Raw genomic sequence first — 24,957 nt, forward strand, 5'->3', positions numbered from 1 at the left:
TTGCTGGGTACTTCCATTTCTTCCCTCCTTTTAGCTCCTTTTTATTTGTTGTCTTCCCCCATTAGAATGTAAGCTCCTTGGAGGCAGGAGCTTTTTGGTGCTGTTGTTGTTGCTTATATTCAAAGCATTCCAGGTACATGTCTGGTACATAATAAGCACATGATAGATCTTTGTTGACTGAATGATTCACATCCTGCCTTTGATGCACACTAACAATGTGACTGTGGGTAAGTCACTTAACTTAACCTGCTTGGCTGTCAGAGGTCCTTATCTACAAAACAAAGGGGTTGAAATATAAGATGCTTTTCAGCTCTGACTCTATGATACAAAGAAAATTTTGTTTTCATCTTTATATCTCCATAACTTGCTTAAGTATCCTACATGCAATACATGATCAATCAATGATTATTAAGTTGAATAGCACTTTCCCTCATTAACTTTTAGATAATCAGAGCATAATATCACAAATACTCATGACTAAGTGAGAATATAATTTGTTATTTAAAAATTGTTAATTATAGAATATGACTAAAATTACAGTGTAGGAAAAGACTAATTCTGATTAGCAAAGCAGCAATGTAAAAAATAAAGGCCAACTTAGATTATAATCATCTAATAGCTTGAAGGAAAATACATTCTCATATCATCTCACAAATAATGAATCCTTTACTGAAACAATTAGACTTTAAGGACCGTCACACTGTAATTTAAGTTAAAGAAAAAAGACCGGGGCGGCTAGGTGGTGCAGTAGACAGAGCACCTGTCCTGGAGTCAGGAGGACCTGAGTTCAAATCTGCCCTCAGATACTTGACACTTACTCACTGTGTGACCCTGGGCAAATCACTTAACCCCAATTGCCTCACCAAAAGAAAAAAAAAAGAAAGAAAGAAGGAAAGAAAGAAAGAAGGGAAGAAAGAAAGAAGGAAAGGAAGGAAGAAGACCCCTGAAGTAAATAAACTGATTAAAGATAAATAGACATGCATTGCTAGATTTTGATAAAATTCAAATAATTCTCCTAGAATTAAAAAAAAAAACTACACGGAAAAGCAATAGTGTACGGGAAGGGAAAACCCAGGTTTGAACAAATGAATGAATGAATGAGATTATCAGGTACAACATTAACATGAAAATTTAGTGCTATTGGAGATTTTATATGATGGCTTCCATTTTTAATTTCATGGGAAACATTTTACTTTACCTGACGAGGAGTCCTTTCAGATTTGCTTCTGCACCACTCCCAGTCTGAAAGCTCTGGTTTGTGACTCTCCTCATGGGAAAGCCTTCTTTCTGGCCCTTCCAAAAAGGTAGATTTTTCAAAGTTTCTGGCATCTTCTGTTACAAATACTTCTGTCTTGTCATTTAACACCTGCTCAATGGTCTTGTCTCTGTCAGAATCCTGCTTTGTCTCAATGCTAACTGTATTTGTGCTTTTGTTGTTATCTGGCAGCTTGGAGCTGTCCGGAGAAGATATGGTGCTGAATTCTACTTTTATGGCATGAAGAAAGTTGCTGGTATCCTTCTGTGTGTCTCTTAGGGTTTCGTTCTCATAGTCCATCAAGTTGCGATATGCTATGGAGTTTTCATCATCATCTTCATCATAATGATTGTCATGGGCAATCTTATAAATGCCATAACTGTGTTGGAATGATAAGTTGAATTCAAAGCCTTTACTTTTAGCTAAAGAAAAATAGAAAAAAAATGAATATGATATAGACAATGGTTTATTAGTTATGTAGTTACATGTATCTTACTTTGCATTATTTGCAGTTATAAGTATATAAAATATGTTAATTAGTACCAGCCCAACTGAAATTGATGAAATTAATGTGACCACTTCACATGACTCATTATTTGCACTGAGACATAAGTTATTACAAATTAAAGTGCATTATTACCTTACCTTCCAGTCAATTACTATCATGCAAAAATAGAAAAGAAATTAAGCTATGAACATGTAAAGTAATTAAAATGTAAATGCAAGTTTTCCTGTTGTTCAGTCATGCCTTATGCTTTTTGACCTCACTTGGAGCTTTCTTGGCAAAGATAATGGAGTAGTTTGCCATTTCCTTCTCCAGATCATTTTACAGATGAGAAAAATAAAGCAAATAGAGTTAACTGACTTTTTCAGGGCCACACAGCTAGTAAGTGTCTGAGGCCAAATTTGAACTCAGTTCTGCCTGATTTCAGATCCAGCACTCTATCCACTGTGCCACCTAGCTGCCCAAGAAGTTTTAGTACCAATATAAAAGGTGTTCTAAAAGCCTTAAGCTACTAAAACTTAAAAAAATTCACAAAGACTTTGAAATATTGTATTTTTTGAGATACTGTATTTTTTGAAATACTGTATTTCAAGTTACCAACCACCATATATATCTTTTAAATTTTGTTGTTTTGCACCCAGATTTCATTTGGTATGGTAATTACCAATAATGAAGTAACTCTTCCAAAACATATGAATGACAATTTTGCAATTTGTCATTACAGAATTACTTCAGACACTGAGAGATTAAGTGAATTATTTATGGCCATACAACTAGGATGTGTCAGTATTTGAACCCTGGACATTTTCCTTCCAAGGCCACCCTACTCACCACATTGCCTCCACTGTGCATCTCTGACACTGCTAAATCTGGGAAGGAATGGGAAAATTTAATAGGAAGCCAACACCTAATATATCCATTTCTGAAAGCCTGAGGATTACTTTTAATCTTTAATACTTACTTTTAATACTTTTAATATTTGACAAGACTAATTTCATTACTGTATAAACATATTTTTGGCACATCTTAAGTCTTTCAGGATTTAAATTGGATGAAGTGTGGATATGGTGAAAAGAAGCTGGGAAATATACTTCCAATGATGGAGGTGAGGATGGGGTGGAATTGAAAGAAATTAACTGCCTTTTGTTCCACTCAAATTTCACAACATAATACTTAGGATTCATCCCTCACCCCCCCCCATCCTTTCCTTATATTTCCTTTCCTTTTATTTCCTTTCATTTTATCTCAGTAACAACTGTTAAATACCTACTGTGTGCACTTCACAGTCCTAATTATTCAGGAAAATGTGAAGCTCGATGAGACAGAATGATACAGAGGAAAGAGCACTAGATTGGAATGAGGAGAGACCTAGGTTCAAAACACTTATTAGTTATGTGACCTTGGAAAATGCTTAGTTTCTTCATCTCTAAAATAAGCATAATTATAGCTGTGATATAATTATATCTATAACACTTCATGAGGTTTTGGAATGTGGGATGTCTAGGTTTGAACTTTGCTTCAGATACTTAGTTGTGTGATCCTGGGCAAGTAACTTTAACTCTTTAAGTCTCAGTTTTCCCAGCTGCAAAATAATTGTATATATGTTTCTGGGTGGTTATGTGAATCCAATTATATAATGTTTATAAAAGTGCTTTGTAAGCTTTAAAGTGTTATGTAAATATCAGCCTGCCATTATTTGAGGAGGAAAGTCTCACATGAGATAGTTTATATAAAGTACTTTGCAACCTATCAAGTGCTATGTAAAGGTCAGTTATTATTCTTTTTTTAATTTTTTAGTCATCTTTTTCTTTATTCTAATTTTCACTTTATTTTATTATTTAATTTATCTATCTATTTATCTATTTATTTATTTTTGGTAAGGCAATTGGGGTTAAGTGATTTGCTCAGGGTCACACAGCTAGTAAGTGTCAAGTGTCTGAGGCTGGATTTGAACTCAGGTCCTCTGGATTCCAGGGCGGGGGCTCCTATACACTGTGCCATCTCACTGCCCTGGTCAGTTATTATTCTTATGAGATATCATCTGTGCTATGGAGGAATTTACACCCCAGCAGTACAAAGTCATACCACTGTGGTCCAGTTAAATGTAACCCAAGTAAATTTCTCCATTTTCTTCTTTGCAAACATGGTATTTCCCCACAGATTTCTACTCTGCCGGCTACATGTTGTATGCTTAGACATTTAGCAATTTCTTGATGTAAGGAATTTGTGAAATTTTTTTAAGTTTATATGACAATGGGAGAGCTAAAATGTGACTCATTTTCCCGTATACCACTGTGCCTTCCATAAACTTGATTCTATGACAGAAATGTTCCCCAAAGTCAAGATTTATAAGGTACTGCTCCCATCTGGCAAAATGGAATTTATGAGCATCATTCATTATGGTTTGGTGCCAGAACATAAATAAAAACATATTTTTATTCAGAGGGAAATAGAAAAAGGGGACAAGGGTATTAACATTTATGAAAATAAATAAATTAAAAAACAACAAAAATTATTTTAAAAAATATCTTGGGATATTTCAATTATTTGTTTTCAACTGATGCAGTGATGATTATTGAATAATTATACTATATAGCTTGTTAGTTAAAAGGGTCATAGTTTAAAGTATACTATCTTAGTCCAGAATTTAGTTACTCATTCTTGGAATCTAGGAAGATACTGAGTAGGTCAGACAAAACTCCATTTTGATGACTATGAGATTGATCCGTATTTCAACTAGACTTTGTTTTGTGTATCATGTTGTGCTTTCAATTACATGTATAAGATCCTTTAAGGGATGTGTCCATTGAGAATACACCTTCATTCTTGTGATATACAGGACACAATCTTATAGGGATCATGATAAAAGGCAAAAATTATAGACTACCGAGGGGTAAAGCTGTAGTCATTTTCACTAGGTTTATAACAGTTCAAGTAGACAAAAACTCTGACCCAAATATATTAATTTAAATGTAATGCTCTTTAAAAGTATATACCACTGTCATATGCTTAAACTTATCATGTCCAAAATCAACCTATTATCTTTCCTCTTAAAATTACTCATCCTGATGACCACTATTTTTCTATGCCACCGCCATTCATCCACCCTTATTTTTGAATCTCCTTCAGTTATTAAACTCCATGATTTAACTTTTGGAATATTTTTCTTATTCCCTCCTCATATCTTTTCATGTCACCAAACAATTAAAAGCACCCATTAAAACCCTAATGGACTATTCAAGTAACTTAAAAGATTTTTTTTTCTACCTCTACTCTGTCTACTTTTTAAATCATGCCTCATATCACCGTTAAAATAATTATCATGTATCAGCAAATAATCATGCTGCCTCTATGCTATCAAGGTCTCAATGGCTTTCTATTGCCTACTTAATGATATTCAAGCTCCTCTACATTCCATCTAAAGCCACCACCATATCTCTCCAACTTTATCTGATAATATTCCTGTCGAAATTGACCTATTTTGGTCCTGTACTATTATATCTCTATATCTCTACTCATACTGTTGCTATGTCTAGAATATACTCCTTCACCCTATTCTCCATTTGAATTCTTACCCATCCTCTCAAGCTCAACTCAATTACCAGTTCCTTCAAGAAGCCCACACTGATATCCCCAGATAACAATGATGTACTCCTTTGGACCTTGATTCAAACTTCTCTATGTAGCTTTTATAATACTACATATTATGACTACCTGGCTTGTCAATATTCACATTCCAAATTGTAAATTTCATGGGGACAGATCATGTTCTGTTGAATCTGTATTTTCCCCAGTCTCACAAAGAGAATGCTGCACAAATTAGGTGTGTAAGGAATGCTAGCTAAATGTTGAAGGGAATTTCAGCAATAGTGTATTAAGTAAATCTTTTTAATGAAAATGTTTTAAAATGATAATTATTATTGTCAACATTTATAGAGTTAACACTAAGTGGATGTTTCAACTAACAATGTTCATAAGGAGAATACTTTGGAAAGGAATCTGTAAGGAGAATCATGACGACATTGGCCATTTTTGAAAACTTTGGGCTGAAGATTAAATTATCCTCCTAATATTCTTTTACTTTATCAAAGTACTAATCAGTAGGCATTTATACTACAGCATATACTACATGCTAGTCATTAGGCTGTGGACACAAAGATAAATATCAGATAATAATACAAATATCATTAGATGGGATCTATCCCAGACCTATTTTATACAAAATTTTTTCCAAATAGAAGCAATATGGTATAGTGCATCAGTCTTGGCATCAGGAAAGACTTAGAGATGAATCTTACTTTAACTTCTTGTGAGGCTCTGATTCCTTGTATGTAAAAAGGGGATTAATAGCTGTATTACTTCCCTCATAGGATTGTGGAGAGGAAAATATCTTGTAAAACCCTGTAAATGTGAGTTATTGTTCTTAATATTTCATATTGTTTCTGTTGGTTTTGCTTGAAAGAATAAACAAGAAACTCATTTATTGCCTTCAGAAAATCCATCACTATGAAGAGCCAAAATAAGTTAATCCACTGGACGTTATTAGACATACTTCACTATGTGTCTACCATTGTATGAATGTAGAAAGCACATGTTTTCCTAGAGAAAAGATATAACTTGAATGAAATGTTTCCTTGAAAAAATTTACTCAGTTGGAAAAAATATTAAAAGGTCATGGACAAGTAAAAGGAACCCAAAAAAGCATAATCAACTGGGAGAAAGTAGCTAATTTAAAGATAGACTGTAAAAAATTAACCAACAGGGGAATTAAAAAATGCATTGCCACCAGTACAGGAAATGGCAAAGATTATTTTAAAAAAACTGCAATCTATGGAGTGATAAAATAATTATCACAACAGAAATTGTATAAACTTTAAAAATAAATACAATAATTTAATTTCCTAATAATCTGATCTTAATCTCTGCTTTTATTTTTATTTATTTATTTATGGCAGGGCAATTGGGGTTAAGTGACTTGCCCAGGGTCACACAGCCAGTAAGTGTCATGTGTCTGAGGCCGGATTTGAACTCAGGAACTCCTGAATCCAGGGCTGGTGCTTTATCCACTGAGCCACCTAGCCGCCCCACTCTCTGCTTTTATTATGTATAATACTTTCGAATTCATCAATGAAGGGAGTGCATGGGCAGAAACCACTCCTTCCAAATATGATAAACACCTTCTCTGAAATTTATAGCATTAGAAAGTTGTCTAAGGGAAATAAGAGATTAATTGACTTTCCCAAGGTCACACAGTATCAGTTGAATGTATGTAAACCCATATCTTCTTGATTCTGATGCTAGGTTTCTATCCATTAAGAAAAGAATCTCTCAACATAACCTAATATCTGAATTATATATATATATATATATATATATATATATATATAGTTTGCTTCTTAAAACAACTTCTTGTCATTTCTCTGGGTATTTCAATTTTTAAATTCTTGCAATAATTTACATATAACATGAATTTATATAATGTGTATATATGGTTCACATGTAATTTTTGTAAATTTATATAGTATGAATTTATGTATAACATGTATAGTCAGATAAGGCTAAAAGTGTAGGACTTAAGCTTCTCTCTCTGTTTCATTCCTGCTCTTAGGAGAGTGAACTCATCTCAGAAAACCCAGCACTCACTCCATTTTTGATGTTACTAGAACTTGGAGCTCTAAGTTAAGATTTTTAATGTTTTTTCCAAGCTCCTTTCAAAATATTTGAAGTTTCTTGCAAAGTTTCAAAATCAAATCCAAGCATCTACAAAATAATAAAAATTATATTCTCATAGTAAGCTTTTTAGGGACAGTTTGTTAAATATGATTTGGGTATTTGAAATAATTTTTGGTTAAAGTCAATCTTTCTCCTCTGAAACATTAATAAATATAGCTCATGATTAGAAGCAGCATAAAGGGATGATCTCTGCTAATTATTTTCTAGTTGTCTGAAATTCATTTTCCAATTCCAGTTCCAACATTTAGCATTCAATGAAAACTGAGATGCAAAGTTATGTTTATATCTTCACAGTCATTTAATGGGTTCAACTCTGCTAGGAAGGAAAAAAAATACCCACTGTTTTGCTTATGTAATGGACTAGTGCAAGATAAATGCACAGGGAATGATGCTTTACTTTGTTAAAGTAGAAAGGTTTTGGAAGTAGAACTGCTGATCCCTCCTTCCAAAGGATGACAATACAAAAAGGAATCTGCCATCTGGCCCATTGGAGCCAGCTGTTATGATACGCAGACATGGTAAGGGGCCAGGTTTAAAAATTCTGGTTTTCTGTCACCCAAGCAACAGGCATATTTATGGTAGTCCTTCCACCAACATAAATATTGCACACTTTGGCCAGAATCTCAGGATTTTTTTCTGGCACTATGGAGAATCATGAAAGGATCACTACATTGTTGACCTAGTATAAATCAATCCACTCTAGCTTCTTCCAATCACTAGTGGCCTGTATCCTCCTGAATGTCTTATATGGCAAAGCTGGGGGGCAGTATTTCAAGTCAGAATAAGTTCATCCTTTCAGCGGCAGTGTATAGCTTTTATAAAAGTGTCAGATCCTTGAAGTTACAAAGATAGTAAGAGTGAGAATTTTTTCCCCATATGGGTGGTAAGTAAATATTTTCTTCTATTCTTCAAAGCCTATATGTTTTCCTTGGGGTTCCCTCCACTGTTGCTGACTGGACCCTTACCCCTGCTTTAATTGATGCTCCTCAAGAGTGTCTCCTCTTGAGAACTGCTCTGATAACAACAACAACAATAACAACAACATCCAGTGAACCAAACAAACAATTAACAAATGACTTGTGGCCAGCCTTCTGGTGATAAGCCAAGCCAAGATAAGATCCTGATTCTTGGATAAAAATGCTCCCAGTCAGGCACAGGTATCAGATTCAATTGTTATTTTTTTCCCTGGCCTGAACCTCTAATGTTACTGGCACAGGTACTTTTAAATGAGAACATGCCATCTCCTAATGTAGATTGGAACCTGCCCTTCTCTTTAGAATTTTAAAAGAGCCCTGGAGGTTAATTTACAGTCTTAGATTATAAAGGCCCTGGAGGCTGTGACTTGGCTGGGGTCCCACAGTAAGGATCAGAGGTAACACATGGAGCCAGTTCTTCCAAATTGTGAGGCCAGACCTCTAGCCACTATGGCATGAAGTCAAATGACATGTGCCCCAGTTCATTTCCAATCAATGTTTGTAAGGATGATTTGAGGCTAGTTTGCATCTAATTAGCTACCATGCAGTATGGTATAAGGACTAACTGATGTACTTGGAGTCAGAAAACTTCAGGTTCAAAGCCTGTCTCATCTGTTTAATAGCTGTATGATCTCCAAATAATCCACTTTACTCCTGTGAGCATGTTTCTTCCTCTGTAAAAGACTATTCCAACCTTCCCAAGTTGTTGTGAGGATGAAATGAGATAATGCATATGGAGCACTCTGAAAAAACAAAGGGTTGTATATATGGCTTAATATTATAATTTGGATCAGAGCAATGTCCTTCTTTGATCTTCTGGGACCCTTCCCCATCCTTTTTGCTCCCCAAATCAAGTCTGATTTGACTGATTCAAATTTCAAGACTTCTTTTCCATCCATCCTCTTTTTCTGATCACATGGCTACCACCCTTGTTCCTTATACCCTGTTGCAACAATCTGATATCCTACCTTCTAGTCCATCCAATCCTCCATCTGTTTTGCAAACCCCATTAGAAATTACTCCTCAAAACACATATCTATCTAGATCACTCATCCTACTGTTGAAAATTTCAATGGTTCTCTTACTTCAGGATTTCCTCAAGTAAAGCACAAACTTCACAACCTGATGCATCAAGTCCTTTAGTGTCTTGTTGCTGCTAGCCCTCCCAAGTTTATTTTATATAACTGCCTTTCACATGGTCTACATTCCATTCAAATTAGGCTACTTGCTCTCCCTGTGCCTGTTATTCCATCTCCCATCTTCCGACCTTGATAAAAATGTTCTACCATACCCAGAATGCGTTTCTTCCTCACCTATGCCTCAACATCCTTAGTTCCTTCAGGACTCAGCTCAGGTGCTATGCGCTCTTGAGATCCCCTCAGCTAGGAAGTGCTCTTTCTGTCACTGTTCACACATTATTTTTGTCTTTGTGGCTTCTATGTGGGGGGAATTCAGTGTATGTTAAATGGGCCAGTTGTTGTTGGTGGTGGTAAGATGGTTCTGCTGTGTGATTTCATTTTTGAGGATGAAAATTCCTTCAGCTGATGTAATTCAGCAACTCATCTCTGAGAATCTGAGAATTTCCCAAGAAACTGAGAATTTTTCTGACTTGTCCACAATTACACAGCTACTCTATATCAGTAGCAGGCCTTCCTGAGTCCAAAACTTCTATCCACTATACTAAAAAGCCTCTCTATCTACCACTATCTATGCAGAGGGATCATAGGATCATAGACCTAGATGTAGATAGGCCCTCAAAGGCTAGCTAGTGGCATTCACTCATTTTATAGATAAGGAAACTGAGGCTCAGGGAGATTAAGTGATTTGCCCAAGGTCACTCAGTATTAGAGAATAACACATATAGTAAATGTAATAGTAAAAATAAAGTATAGTAATAATACAGTATATAATACTTAGTAGTAATAAGAATACTAGTAATTTAATAATAATTTCAAACAACAGTAGTTTATGATAATAGTAATAATCAAGAATTGGGGATGTCTACATTAGAGGTTATGTCTACATTAGAATATAAAAATGATTTGAAAAATGAAAAATTCAAGGTTTTTTCTATATAATTCCAAATAATTAATTTGAAAGTCATAAAATCCATTTTGTGTCAAATCAGCCACAGTGGAACCTGACTATATGTAGGGGAAATTGTTCTTTTTGGCATCATCAAAACAAGTTAATTTTTCATCAGTTTTAACAGCTTCTTAAAAAAGGAGGGGTGCAATAACCTATCTGTTTTATAACTGAATGCAGAATAACTCAGTTCCCTACAAAATACAACGATGGTGGCCAAACAGGAAGGTTTTTCTTCCAAATGCAACTTTCCAGCATTATATTCCCCTTTTCTTTCTTTGGATCTTGGCCATTTCTGTCCTGCTGTTCTCAAAACCTTTCCAAAAAAGATGCCTGGGCTTGTCTTTTCCTTTTAAATTAGCCTTTCCTTTTTCACTCTAAAGTCTACTTCCCAACCCAGGGAGACAACATAAAGACTTTGAATCCTTTGTTTTAATTGACTGTTCCTTTAGACGACCAAGGGCAATAACTTGTGACTAGAATTTTCTCTCTCCTCACGTCTGCTTCTACATAAGAATTTTAGTTGCAAACTCGGTAGCTTGATCTCCCCTCCAACCCCCTCTCCCAATCTAGGACAGGCTCCTTAAGTAGTTCAAGTAAAGAAGTCAAGGCCTCTGGGCCCTGTGAATTGGTTGCTGAATTGAATGTGAATGAATCTCTGGCTGTTTGTGTCTCACCTCCAAAGCTTCTTAAGTAAGAAAATTCTTCTGGGACTAGCTTAAAAGCTGTCAAACTCTCAAGTGCTCTGGTAGCTTTGGATAAAAAGCACCCCCCCCTCCATTTCTTCTCATTCTATATCTAATCTTCAATATGGGTTCTCCTTCTTGGTTCTCATGACCTCTTCACATAATGTGAGAGGAAGGTTCAGCCAGGGGTCAAGGAAGTTACCTGGAGAAGAAGTAAGGGCTAGGAGGCTCTGTGCGTTCTGACAGGCTTGGACAAAAATAAAAGAAAGTCCCTGTCATTTCAACATGGAACTCTCTTTCTGATCTTTCCATAACCAGAGTATAGTACAGTCCGGGGTCAAAGTAAGGAGGTCTAGGATGGGGATTCGTTAACAGCCTCTCTCCCTTCCTCTGGTTCTGCGTCATTTATTCCTTCATCCCTTCCCCGGCCTCTGCCCCACCAGCCCCTGCCCCGCTGCCCCCTATTCCTTCGGGCAGGCGGCCTTACTTTTGGTCTCCTCAGAAGCCACAGCGTAAGCGTTCCTCGGGCAGTTAATGATGCAGCCACAGGGCAGGTGGGTCCAGCGTTCGGACAAGACGAACACTGGGGTCACGGTGGCCGCCAGGGTGGTCAGCAGAAAGCAGAAAAGTTCGAAAGGGAGGCTCTGGAACTCCGGGGTGTGCCGAGACACCATGTGGATCTGAAAGGACAACGGGCTTCAGAGTGTAAGGGCTCATAGTCCTGTGCCCTCCATCCCTCCAGGGATGCCTCACCTGCCTCCCTTCCTGGCCTGCTAGCCTGGCTGCCCTCCCAGCCACCCTGCCTCCTGCCCTCCCTTGCCTAACTGACACTGCTTTCCTGCCGCCCCGCGGTGCACGTCTCTTCTGCCGCCCGCCTGCCCAGCGGTGACTCTGCCTTTCTGTTCGCCCGCCATGCTCCCGGGCGCCCTGGCACCAGGGCAGGCTAGGGACTGAGAAGGACCGTAGCTCTACAGGAAGAACCGTGGCAACTCAGCCCCTATGGAGGAGCAAAGGAAAGGAGAGGCCGACAGGAAACGGTGCTTCGCCCATCCATGCAGTGCAGCCCTGCCTGTCATGGCTTATTCCCTCCCTGCCAGCCAAGTCTGGCCAGACCCTGAACTCCTCTAGCCCCGTGCCGGGGAGGGACTGTGTAGCTTAGTGGGTCCCGCCGCCGCCAGGCCCAAGCAGGGTTAGCGGCTCCTCTGAAGCAGCTTGGGCCGGCCAAGGGCTGGGCTGCTCTTGGTCTCCAGTCCCTCCCCAGGCTCCACCTTCCTTATCACAAGAGAACATCACTGCACAGGACAGCCGCCTTGTCCTCCTGGTTATCGGCAAGAGACAAACGCAAGCATCCCTTGGTTCCTGTCGTCCCTTCTGCCTGTACTCTCTGCTCCCACCTGTAGGTTTCCTTTCTCTCCACTAGCCCCAGGGCGTTGTTCCCATCGGGCAGGGGTGAGGCAAAGAGGGAATGGGGATTGGGGATGAGTATAGGACAGCGCTGGGGGACAGAATTGGGATGGAAACTGAGGCGGGCATGGGAAGGAGGCTGAGATGGGGTAGGGATGAGGAATGGGATGGGGATGGGACCCAGAATGAGGAAGGGGCTAGGGTTGGGGACCGAGATGGAGATGGGCACTGTGTTGATTTTAGGTCTGGTCCTGGGACCTCGAATCAAGGCAGGTCTGCGGATGGAAATTGGGGTGGGGTCGGTCAGGGATTGAGATGTTGGGAGGAGGGGCAAGAGCTGGCTGAAAGTACATTTTTCCCTAACTACCGCCCTTGCACAATCGCCAGAACTACCTCGGAAGGGGGGTGAAGAGCATCTCTGACTCTTGGGTGGAAACCCTGATGAGTTTGTTTGGAAAATGTTAAAAACACACGTACAGACACACCAACCCCCTACTAAACTGGAACATTCCCACAGAGGCTTCCGGGGCAGTGCCCACTGCTCAGGGAGCTACTCTGAGAGTTCGAGGGGTCTCTTGTGGATACACTGGTGGCACTAGAGTAAGCCCCTAGTGACCTGTTCACGGGCACGCACGCACACATGTATCCATCCATACACCCACCCACCCACCCATCCATCCATCCATCCATCCATCCATCCATCCATCCATCCATCCATCCATCCATCCATCCATCGTTACTTGATACATGCTTTTCTGCCTTTTCTTTTTTCTTTCTTTTTTCTTTTTCTTTTTTGGTTACCATCATTGGAAGCCAAAGGACGACCTTGGTCAGCGCCAGAATCAAGGAGAATCGCTTCTGGGCCATGCTCACAGTGAAGCTCCGGTTGCTGCGCTGCACGCCCCGGGTCTCCAGTCCAGGCCCCCTGAAATCTCTGGCCCCTGCCTCGGCCCCTGCCTCGGCCCCTGTCCTGGGTCCCCGCCCTGCCGGCGGAGGCAGTCCGAAGGCAGCCTCCGAGCTCAGGGTGCTCCCTGGTCCCCTGTAGAACTGCCCTGTTGGGGTCCGGGGATCCTCGGGGGTTGCGGGGAGGGCACTGCCCCCGGACGGAGGGGTGCACGGCGTGAAGCCTCCTCCTCTAGAGATTTCCTGGTAATTGACTTGAAATCCAGGCAGCTGGTCGGAGCACAACAGCTGGTAAGTGAGAGGGACGGAGAATCCAGCCAGAACACAAAAGCTGAGCGAATAGACTACCAAGATCAATAGGGAGCTGTTCCGGTCCGCCAGGCACCCCCAAGGCGTGCGGTCGAAGGCACCCCAGCCCCAGAGGGGGTGAGTGCAGATGAGCAGGCTAGCCACCCAGATGGTGAGCAGGGCGACGAGCAGAGCGCGGGGCTGGCTGCCCGTCCCGGGGCTCGCCGCACTTCTGTGCAGCGTGTAAAAGTTGTAGCAAACTATAACGGACGCCTTGAGATTGCTGGAGATACCCTGGAACAGGTAGAGGAAGGCCGACGTGGCGCACAGCGCTTGGGAGTCCCCGGGACTGTCTTTTGGCCACTGCAGGAACAGAAAGATGGTCATGGGCAGGACACTGATCAGGTCATCCACTGACCAAGAAGCTACCATCATCGATAGCACGGTTTTGTTGGGCATTTTAAGCAGGCAAACTAAGGAATAAATGCTTCCCACTAGCGCTGTGATGGTCATCATAAACGTTAAGCAGAGGAAGAAGACAGTTAAAGTTCTTGGTCGGCTGGGAGTCGGGTCCTTCATAGGACTTTCCATCCCTGGATTTGTCCCATTTATGGAAAAGTTACTGGGGATTAGAGACATCGTCCCCGGGAGGCACTTAGTTGTTCTTATCAATGACTCTGCAAGTTTTCTCCAGACAAAGCATGGCTAGGAATGACCAAGCGGAGTTTTTCTGGGCTCTCCCAAGTTTCTTTTCGGGCTTTTTAGAGGGTCTCTTTCCTCAGTCCTTCAGGATACGTCAGGCACGTGTCCTGTGGGTTTGCCAACTCACATTGAAAAAATCGGGGTCCGCTTAAGTGAATAGTAAGAGAAAACTCCTCCACTTTCCATTAACAACAAACCAATATGAAAACAAAATCAAACTCCAACTCCAAGATCCCCCACCCACAAGTTTTCAGGAAAGAAAACAATTCCTCTCGGATCCTTTATTATTCCTTTGCGCGCCGCCGGACATTTTCATTGGTTTCTCAGAATACTCAAACTCCCTTCACTTCTGAGAGTAGTTAAGGGAGAACCTCGCTGGAGAGCTGGGTCGGAAAGGAAGGCCGATCCTCAGGTACGTTTCTACCCTGCTAGCTCAGAGAGAGAAAGCACAGAATGAGAGGCTCTTGTCTTTGAACCGAGCTGCTGCTGCTGCCGCCGCCGCCGCCGCCGCCGCTGCTGCTGCAGAAGGGAGGAGTCAGCTCGGAGCAGGATAGAGGCAGGAAAGCAAAGGAGGGGGAAGGGGAGAGAATGCATGGGCTCAGGAATCGACCTGTTTCTCAGCCGGATCCCAAGCAAGAAACTGTCCTCGTTAAGCCACACCCTTCAGCTCCGGAGACTTAAACCACCGGCAAACACTTGCTCTAGCTGGGTGTCATCCTTCCGAGCTCAGAACTCCTCCACCAGCTGAGATTTTGCTCTCAGTATGATCTCCAGTTCTGTTTCAGAATGGAGAGTAGCGTAGAGCTTACAGATTCCTCTTGTAAAAAGGTTTTAAAAAATTCGATCTCCTTGTTAGGGTGAAAAAACAGTGGTTATTTCCATTTGTGGCACACACAAAGATATTTCCTAGAAGTAAAGAGATCGTGTGGCATAGTGAATTAAAGGCAGCCTCAGAATAAGGAAGACTTGGTCTCAAACCTTCTCTGGCACACTCTGACTTTTATCCTGGAAAAGTCATAGAACTCCTCCGTTCCTCCAGGCAACTCCCTGGACCAGAAATTGCAGAATGGTTACTCACCCATCACCATTGGTAGAGGGAGTTTCCTCACCGGTAGTTTAGTTCCCCATAGCTCCCACATAGATCATGGTTGTCGAGATCCACTGTATTCCAACTCCCCACCCCCCGCTCCCCAACTTCCCAATACTCAAAACAAGTAAATGTATCTACACATATCAATAAAATCACAGGTCTAGTCCCCCAATCTAAACAAGTTATTGGCATATTCACCACGATTAACTTCACAAGGAACAATACAGAAGCTATGCACAGGAGCAGGATTCATTCGTGGGTTGTATTTTTTGTTTTCTATAAACAGTGCCACTTAAACATTTGCTACCTCGAGCAATTTCATCATTACTTGAAAACAAATACAGGTGGGGCTTTGTGTCTCAAGCCTCTAATCCCAGTTCGTGGGGAGGCTAAGGCTGATGGGTTACTTGAGCTCCGGAATTCTGAGCTGCAGTGGGTTATGGAAACTGGGCGACTCCACTGTCAGGCATCGATAGAATGAAGCCCTGAAATGGGCGGGCACCAAATTGCTTAAGGAGGGGAAAACTGACCCAGATTAGAAATGGAGAAGGTCAGAAGTCCTGTGTGGAATAGAGTAGTACTAGGACTGTGGCTAGTCCCTGAACTTCCAGCCTGGATGAAATAGGCAGGCCAATCTTAAGAAAAAGCAAGAAAAGAAAAGAGTAACGGAGGAGAAAGCATGCTTTAATGGAAGGCATGATAAAGCAGGTAAGAAGCCTTGGTTTTGGTTCTAGTCTGGATATTAACTCATTTGGAGGAGTCACTTTTCAGGGCTTCAGTTTCCCTCCTATGTGAAATAAGAGGATTAGACTAGCTGGCTTCAAAGGTCCTTTGACTTTTAGTTGAGTAGTTTTTTGTTTTTGCTTTTTCTGAGTTCAATACAGTTTAAATTATGGCCAGTCATGAATTTTTTGTTTGTTTGTTTTTGCAGGGCAATGAGGGTTAAGTGACTTGCCCAGGGTCACTCAGCTAGTAAGTATCAAGTGTCTGAGGCCCGATTTGAACTCAGGTCCTCCTGAATCCAGGGCCCGTGCTTTATCCACTGCGCCACCTAGCTGCCCTCCTTTGATTTTCTATGATTCTGTGACACACTGGAGGACTAGAGCCAGGACAACTTTTTTTGTGCCCCTGGGAAGGTTTGAAAATGTTGGTGGTCTTTCCTTGAGAGGGAGGAGGATGACTGTGTACTGGTAATCTTAGTCTTCACTGTTAATGTGTGCAACTTTTCATATCAAATCTATGTGCTATGGTGAGGGGAATTTTTGGCAAGAGAACTATGTGCATTTTATAGAAATAATAGAAAGTAGCCTTCACTGAAAGGTCTGTGTCTTATACTCAGGGTGGCTTCTTACTTTCCCTAATCCTAGTTCTTGTCGTGGATGGGTCCTACCATGTGGTACACATTACCCCTATGACATTTCCATTGGTCATAAGGAATCAAGGAATGCAGGCAGCTGGGTGGTGCAGTGAATAGAGTATAAGGCCTTGGAGTCAGGACCAAACTGAGTTCAAATTCTGTGTCATACACTTAATAGCTTTAGGACACTGGACAAGTCTTGTAACTTCTATGTCTTCTCATCTCTAAATGAGGGTAATTATTAGTACCTACCTCACTGTTGGACTTAGGAGCATCAGATGAGATAAGATATGAAAATCGTATTTCAAGCCTTAAGACACTAAGATATTACCTAAAAGCTAGCTATTATATTAGTAGACTCAAAGGATTTAGAGCTGAAGGGCAGCTTCGAGTATATCTATCCTGGTCATCTCATTTTGGCGATAAGGACAATGTGAAGCAGAGACTTTTTTTTTTTTTGCGGGGCAATGGGGGTTAAGTGACTTGCCCAGGGTCACACAGCTAGTTAAGTACCAAGTATCTGAGGCCAGATTTGAACTCAGGTACTTCTGAATCCAGGGCTGGCGCTTTATCCACTGCGCCACCTAGCTGACCCCAGAAGCAGAGACTTTTAAACCACACAGCTAATAAATGAGACTGCTGACTCTCTTAGCCAGTGGTATGCCTCAGTACAATGTTTACTATAATGATGCTATTTCTGGGTGAACAAATCTGAACACAATCTGCAGAAGCCCCTTTTAGAATCAGACCATTGAGTCTGCTTTTGGCCTTGCTCTCATAGCCATCATCCAGGGAAACAATTCATGTGGAGAAGGGACCAGTTATCCTTACTGACTTGCACTCGCAGGGCAGGCAAGTCATACTACTTGAAGCAGCAGGTCACATTGAGAAGGAGATTTGAGGCATCCTGTGCCAGGAAAGTTGAACCATCTCTATTATTATACTTTGTCATCTCTCCTTGGACCCTGATGGAGGCAGCCAAAGCCCCTGAACTGGAGACCCCTGGGACTAGTCATGTCCCACAAACCAACAGACTTATTCCATACCTATGTCCTACAGTGAGGGGAGAGCTTATTGTAGAGAAGAGGGTCTATCTTCCTCATAGTCACCAGTGACAACTGTTGACCAACTTCCTCTAACAGGTAGCTAGGCACAAGAGATCTAGGAGTGACAGCATGTGTCACTGGTGTGGCTTCCAACCCAGCTCTCATAGCCATCAGCTGGGGAAATGACTCCTATGGAGAAGGGACTAGCCATCCCCACCAACTGTCAAATAACTTACTCACAGAACAGGTAAGTCAGCCTAGCTGAAGCATCAAGGAACCCCAAGCAAGAGACAGGAGGTAACATGTCCCAGGTAAGTTATGCTACCATCACTACTGTTTTCAACATTTCCCCTCAGACCCAGATGGAGACAGCCCAGGACAATGAACCAAAGAATTTTGGAAATAGCAACACCTCCAGCCCAATACCCTCAACTGTCATGCTGGGGAAAAATTTTTGGTGGAAGCTGCAACTTGACAACTACTCCTCTAAGTACTATCGCCACAACTACTAAAGACTCAGGAAATAAAGTTCCTATCACCATGTTGTCAAACGATTAAACATAGTATAGCTATATTATTTTATTAGTGAAAATGACAATAAAGAAGAGATCTTGGGGCAGCTAGGTGGCACAGTGGATAAAGCACTGGCCCTGGATTCAGGAGGACCTGAGTTCTAATCTGGCCTCAGACACTTGACATGTACTAGCTGTGTGACCCTGGGTAAGTCACTTAACCCCAATTGCCTCACCAAAAAAAAGAGATCTTGCCATCTGCTTTTCTGCTATGCCTTCCCAACCATTGAGGATTTTCAAATGACTTGCACCTGAAACCTTCTCCATATTTTGTTTCCCCAAATACAATGTGAATTCCTTGAGAGAAGGGACTGTTTTGCTTTTCTGTTTTGTACCCATAACACTTACGTGCTTTACATATGGTAAGTGCTTAATGAATACTTCATTCCTGCAGTCCTCCATTCTTTCCCTGTCTTCCCTAAAAAGGTGCTTAGTGTGTAAATAATTGGAAGTAGGCATTCAAACCAGATGTCAGTCTATCCTTTCATAGTTTGAGCTTTCTTTCTGTCTCAGACCCATGCACAGTGATCCAGCCATTCAAATGTTAGAGGTCTGTGCTGAATCCTATTAAGCTAGGCAAACAGAAGGAAGCTTACAGTGGATAAAATGAGTAGGGTTAGTAATATAATTTAGGTGTCATATGGACTTAATTAAGTGACTGAAATTGCATCTTCAAGCCAAGCCAAGAAACATTAATCACTTACTATGTGCCAGGTACTGTGCTATGCTGGGGTTATGAAGAAAAGCAAAAACGCAGTGCCTGCTCTCAAAGAGCTCACTTTCTAATGGAGGAGATGATGTGGAAACAACTAGGTAGATACTAGATATAGACAGAGAATGTTAGGCACTGTGAGAAGGTGAAGAATTAGTAGCAAGGGGACCGATAAAGGATTGGGATTTGAGCTGAGTCTTGAAGAAAGTCAGGGAAATGAGGGCTTAGAGGGGAGGGTGTGGAACATTCCAGCCAGGAGAAAACAGACAGTGCAGGGACATTGAAATAGGAGATGGAGTGTTGGGCTAGGGGAATTGCAACAAGGCCAGTATTGCTGGGACCCAGATCTGCAGAAGGAGGAAGGGAAATTCAGACCCTTGCTAGCATTCATGTCCTATGCCCACAGACAGCATATGCCATCTGTTTCTCTTGTCATCTTGCTCTATGGACATCCAATCTCTCTCTAGAATGGCTTTGAAAGCAGGCCCATCATGAGCTGCATTTAAACTCTGGCTCTCCAGACTGAGAGCAAATTATCCAATGGCATTGTGTCCATACAAAGAGGGTAAGGAGAATTTCTGCTACCTAACCAGTCAATTTCAGTACATTTTCAAATTATCCTGCTTCACAATCTCTAATGTGATAGTAATTTTGGTCATCATCAAAAAAATTGCATGATTTCATTTGGCCTCTCACTTTTTTATTTTCTCCAGCTTCCAAACTAGGTCTGTGCTATAACCCAATTCAATAGGGACAACTTGACTTATGGCCTTCGATCTTTTGATTAGCCAGCCACATCTGTCACACAGTTATGATTCAATGACTATTCACTGTTACTAATAATGAATGACATTATATTATCTCAATTGAGGCCCACAACAACATTGTAAGGTAGGTACTATTATTACTATACCTCCCTCCCCCTTTTTTTATAAAAGAGAAAGCTTCTTAATAGAAAGGTTAAATAAATTGCACAGATGTAGGCAGACAGGAAGGATTTATTAAGTAATCAATCAGTCATTAAATATTTATTAAGCATCTACTATATGCCAGGCACTGTGTTGAGCAATGGGTATAGAAAAAAGAGGCAAAAAAGAGTCCCTATCCTCAAGGAACTTAGAATATAAGGAGGAACACAACACACAAAGAAATATAAACCAAACAAGATATCTGCAGGATAAATAGGAAATGACGAACAGAGGAAAGGCACTTGAATGAAGAGGGGTTGGGGAAGACTTCCAATAAAGATGGGATTTTAGTTTCAACTTAAAGGAAGTCATGGAGATCAGTAGGAAGAGAAGAGGAGGGAGAGAATTCTAGGCATGCATGGGGGACACCATGGAGTGTATTGTTGGAATAGCCAGGAGGCCAGTGTCGCTGGATCAAAGAACACATATTGGGGAGTAAGCTCTAAAAATACTGGAAAGGTAGGAGACGGTTATGTTATGAGAGGCTTTAAATGTCAAATAGAGGATTTTGTATTTGATCTTGGAGGTGATAGGGAGCCACTGCAGTTTAATGAGTAGGGGGCTGATATCTGACCAGTGCTTTAGGAAAATCACTTGAGTGTCTTAATGGAGGATGAATTGGAGTGGGGAGAGACATGAAGGAGGAAGATCCTCAGTAGGCTATAGTCCAGGGGTGAGGAGATGAAGTCATGCACTGAGTGGGGTGCCAGTGTCAGAGAAGAGAAGGGGGACATATTTAAGAGTTATTGCAAAGTTGAAATCAACAGGCCTTGGGTATGGAGGGTGAAAGAGAATGAGGGTCCAGAATGACTCCTAGGTTGGGAGTTGGAGGGACTAGGAGAATGGACTCTCTCTCTACTGTAATAGTGAAGGTTGAAGGAAGCAGGGTTGGGGAAAATTAATGAGTTCTATGTTGGACATATTGAGTTCAAAATGTCTACTGGACATCCAGTTAGAGATGCCTGAAAAGCAGCTGAAAGTCAACAGAAAGATTTGAGACTCATAAGCATAGAGATGGGAAGGCAGTATCAATGATGTCATTTTTATTTTTATTTCTTTTTTTTTTTTGACAGGTCAATGAGGGTTAAGTGACTTGCCCAGGGTTACACAGCTAGTAAGTGTCAAGTTCTGAGGCTGGATTTGAACTCAGGTCTTCCTGAATCCAGGATCAGTGCTTTATACACTGCACCACCTAGCTCCCCCCTATAATGTCGTTTTTACTGATAAAATAATACTGATATCTGTGCCAAGGACTTTGGAGGCAAGAACTTTCTTTTCTGGAATTTCAGTAGCTGTGGCTCCTGTGGAGGCAGGGTTGCAGCCCCCAGGGGCCAGCTTGCATCTTCACAAGGGATGCAAACTAGCAACAGCATTTACATCTCACCACTGCAAACCTGGAGCACATATCACATTCTCACTGATTTTTTCCATCCATTTATTCTGGTTTTTCATTTGGATGGGAAGTTGAAGTATTTAAAGGCAGTGCTTCCTTAGTCACCAGGGTGTTGCAAAGTATAAATACTCTTCCAAATACATGAGAATGGAGTTACTAACATTAGTTCTTTCAATGATTGATTTTTATTTAAAGTTAAATGTTATTCCTCAACCCACTCACCCCATAGCACCAGACCAAATTTTGTCCAGTTTTAACTGCTGAGAAATATCTTGAGGGATGATCATGATGTCAACAATGACAACAAGGATGATAAAATATGGGAATCATGTCAAATTTTCAAATAATTCTAGGAAGGATAGCTAATATGGCATTGTATTAGAATACTATCATAGATTTAAAGTGAAAAACAACCTTAGAGAACATATTATTTAATCCTCTTACTTCTTAAACAAGGTAACTAAGGCCAAAAGAAGTTAATTTTTATAAAATCACATAGACCGTGACAGGCATAGGATTTGAACCTGTATCCTTTCATCCAAATCTCATGGGTTTTTTCCCTCTGTATCAAATTTATCTCTAATTGAGATACACAAAGAACTCAATAGCAATTAGAGCAGTCATTTGGAGCCAATTAGATATGATTAAAATATATTGATTTAAGGTCATCAGCTTAGGCTAAAAATCAATTTCCCTCATATGGAATGAGGAAGATGAGGCAGATTTCAACTCAGTATAAGAAAAGCTTTGGTTCTCCAAAAATGCATTGGGCTACTCCTCATTAAGTAGTACATTGTCCATCACTTGTGGGTCTTCAAGTAGAATTGGGCTGCACAATTGCTTCTCTGGGATACTGAAAATGAAATTCTTTCTCTTGTATTGTCACTGGATTAGATGCCTCTGAGGCTACTTCCAAGTCTGCAACAATATGATTCTATCTCAGTTTCGTGCTGTTATTGCCTTTATGCCTGAATTTAACACTTTTCTTTCACCATCTAGTATATTGCTGACACTGAAGATGCCAACATTATCCACTGTATATGAATCATCACCAGTTGTCTTGATTTTTGTCTTACCACTGGACTTTGATGATCCTGGAAGAGAGAGTGAGGCTGCTTTACTTGTATCCAATTCACACAGGAGTCAAGATATTAACCTATCATGTCAATGCCTCTGTTTGAAAATGAGGGAAAAATAACAACAACACAATATTGTTGCATTTTGGGGGTAAACTCATCTTCTACTTTCTTTTCTTTCTAGGTAAAATTATGAAAATATTTTTGAAATCCATTGTCCCACCAGTCAAAAAAACTATAGGATTAGTTCTAAAGGACATCATTAAAATTTACTCTGACCTGAGATTCTTGATAAGTCATGCATTGTGTGTTGGAGATACATACTTTATTTTGATTGTTAGCCATTAGGGCAAGCTTGGGGGTATGGACTTTGGATGTGCTATTTATCTATCCAAAGTAGCACAGTGTAGCAACTAGCTGGTTAGCCTTGGAGTCAGGAAGACTTGAATTCAAGGTATAACTCTAAGAATCTTTCTGTGTGACCATGGATCGGTCAGTTAATCTAATGATGCTTTAGGTAAATTATAGGCAAATTTACATTCTTAATTGGTGAAGGAAGTTTCTGCACCAGAAGTTCTATACACCAATGGCACCTGAGGTAAGTATATGTGTTTATGTTTGCGTATGTATATATGTGTTTAAGCACACATATGCATTTATACACGTTCAAGTATATGTGCGTGTTTCCCTGTGGTGTAATATGACCTATGGCCTTAGCAATAGATCATACCTGCCAGACAATATCTATCACATGCTAAGACTCAATGATTTTTCACTAATAACAATAATATCTGAACTTTAAATATTTCATTTAAAATTCTATAGAGATGTCATGTGTTTATATGTATATATTTATATATGCATATGTTTATATGGAGGGGAAAATGAGAGAGCTGTCATCTAAGATACTTCTGTAAATAATCATCATGCAACTGCATTGTAATTATTCATACTTTTACTTTGAAATTAGAAGACTAACATGGAATTTTGAATTTACAAAAGATTCCTTTAGTAGTGATCATTCACTTTATATAAGGACTCTTTTATGTAAGGATTCTTTATAAGATAACTTTAAATGGCAAGATCTCCTTGTGCATTTAAATTATGATCCAATTTATAAAAATTCAATTTACAAACTTCTCGGAAACATTACTTTTTTGTTAAGATAACTACAGCTACTCTCTGGTGTCCTGAAGAGGTCTAGTGACTTGAAATAGTAAATAGCTCATATTTCTTACAATATCCCTCTGAACAACAACAAAAGCATCCTGAATAGAACTCTGAAATAATCAGGGTAACATTTAGTGATCTGAAAGAAAGATTTCTAGGAAGTACCTTCACAATTTCAAAGGGATCATTCAGCTCTTTGGAATGGTCATCTCACAGTGGCTCTTATTTACCCTACTCAACTTGTATAAGACTTGGTGCCATTTATTATTTTAACTATGGATACTATTATCCAGTGATCAGAGAAGACAAAATTGGTGTTAATGTCCATAAGAATTCTGTTTGTACAAGACACACATAAATCTAGATTGATATATCTTGGGCTATTGACACTTTTAAGTTACCTTGACAGTTGAGAGCATAAATCCCTTCTTATTGATAGTACCCCAAAGTCTTATAATAAGCAATGAGTATGTGACAATATTTTTTCTTTCATTCTAAGTGAAGTCATTCTTGGCATAGTTATTTCTTAAAATCACTGGAGAAAATTCATTTTTCCAAACCTCTATATCATGTCTAAAAATTATCAAAGACAAATGAAGTATTTTCCATAGTAAAGCTAGATTTTGACCCTGTAAGGCAAACACATGATCAAATGAAAAGTGTTTTGCCTTGACTAACTTTAATATTTCAAATCTCAGTGATTCACTGATGTATCAATGACTCACTGGTGACAATGCCTCTTTTACTAACAACAATTTCATTTTCACCATGCTCTAGTAAACAGTCTTCATGAATTGTTGGGGCCAAAAATAATGTATTACCTAATGGATAGATCTCTAGACAGGAACCTTATTTTACTTAATTTGGCTCATCTTCAAGTGAGAGATATAAAGTCCTTTGTTGGAACTGAACATTTAAATGCTTTATTGATAAACTTTCTCTTTTCACAAACATCGCAGTAACTTTCTGATGATTCCTTCTTTTCAGTGAAATACCTACTTATCTCTTCCATTAGAATGTATACTCTTGAAAGTAGGG

The 24,957-nt window shown here is 40.1% G+C and overlaps 1 protein-coding gene across 2 annotated transcripts in view; it reads right to left on the minus strand.

Annotated features, from left to right (window-relative positions):
• The window catches only part of GPR149 (G protein-coupled receptor 149), a 91,357-nt gene extending 76,338 nt beyond the window's left edge, over nt 1-15,019 (minus strand). For both annotated transcript variants that reach the window (XM_043998945.1, XM_043998946.1), the window contains exons 1-3: nt 13,444-15,019; nt 11,726-11,918; nt 1,199-1,677 (exon numbers count right to left, since the gene is read on the minus strand). In XM_043998945.1, coding sequence (XP_043854880.1) covers nt 1,199-1,677; nt 11,726-11,918; nt 13,444-14,472 — 1,701 coding nt within the window. In that variant the 5' untranslated portion in view covers nt 14,473-15,019. The remainder of the gene's footprint in view (nt 1-1,198; nt 1,678-11,725; nt 11,919-13,443) is intronic.
• Between the last annotated feature and the right edge of the window lie 9,938 nt (nt 15,020-24,957).

Source organism: Dromiciops gliroides, chromosome 3, assembly GCF_019393635.1.
Source record: "Dromiciops gliroides isolate mDroGli1 chromosome 3, mDroGli1.pri, whole genome shotgun sequence".
Taxonomy (NCBI): domain Eukaryota; kingdom Metazoa; phylum Chordata; class Mammalia; order Microbiotheria; family Microbiotheriidae; genus Dromiciops; species Dromiciops gliroides.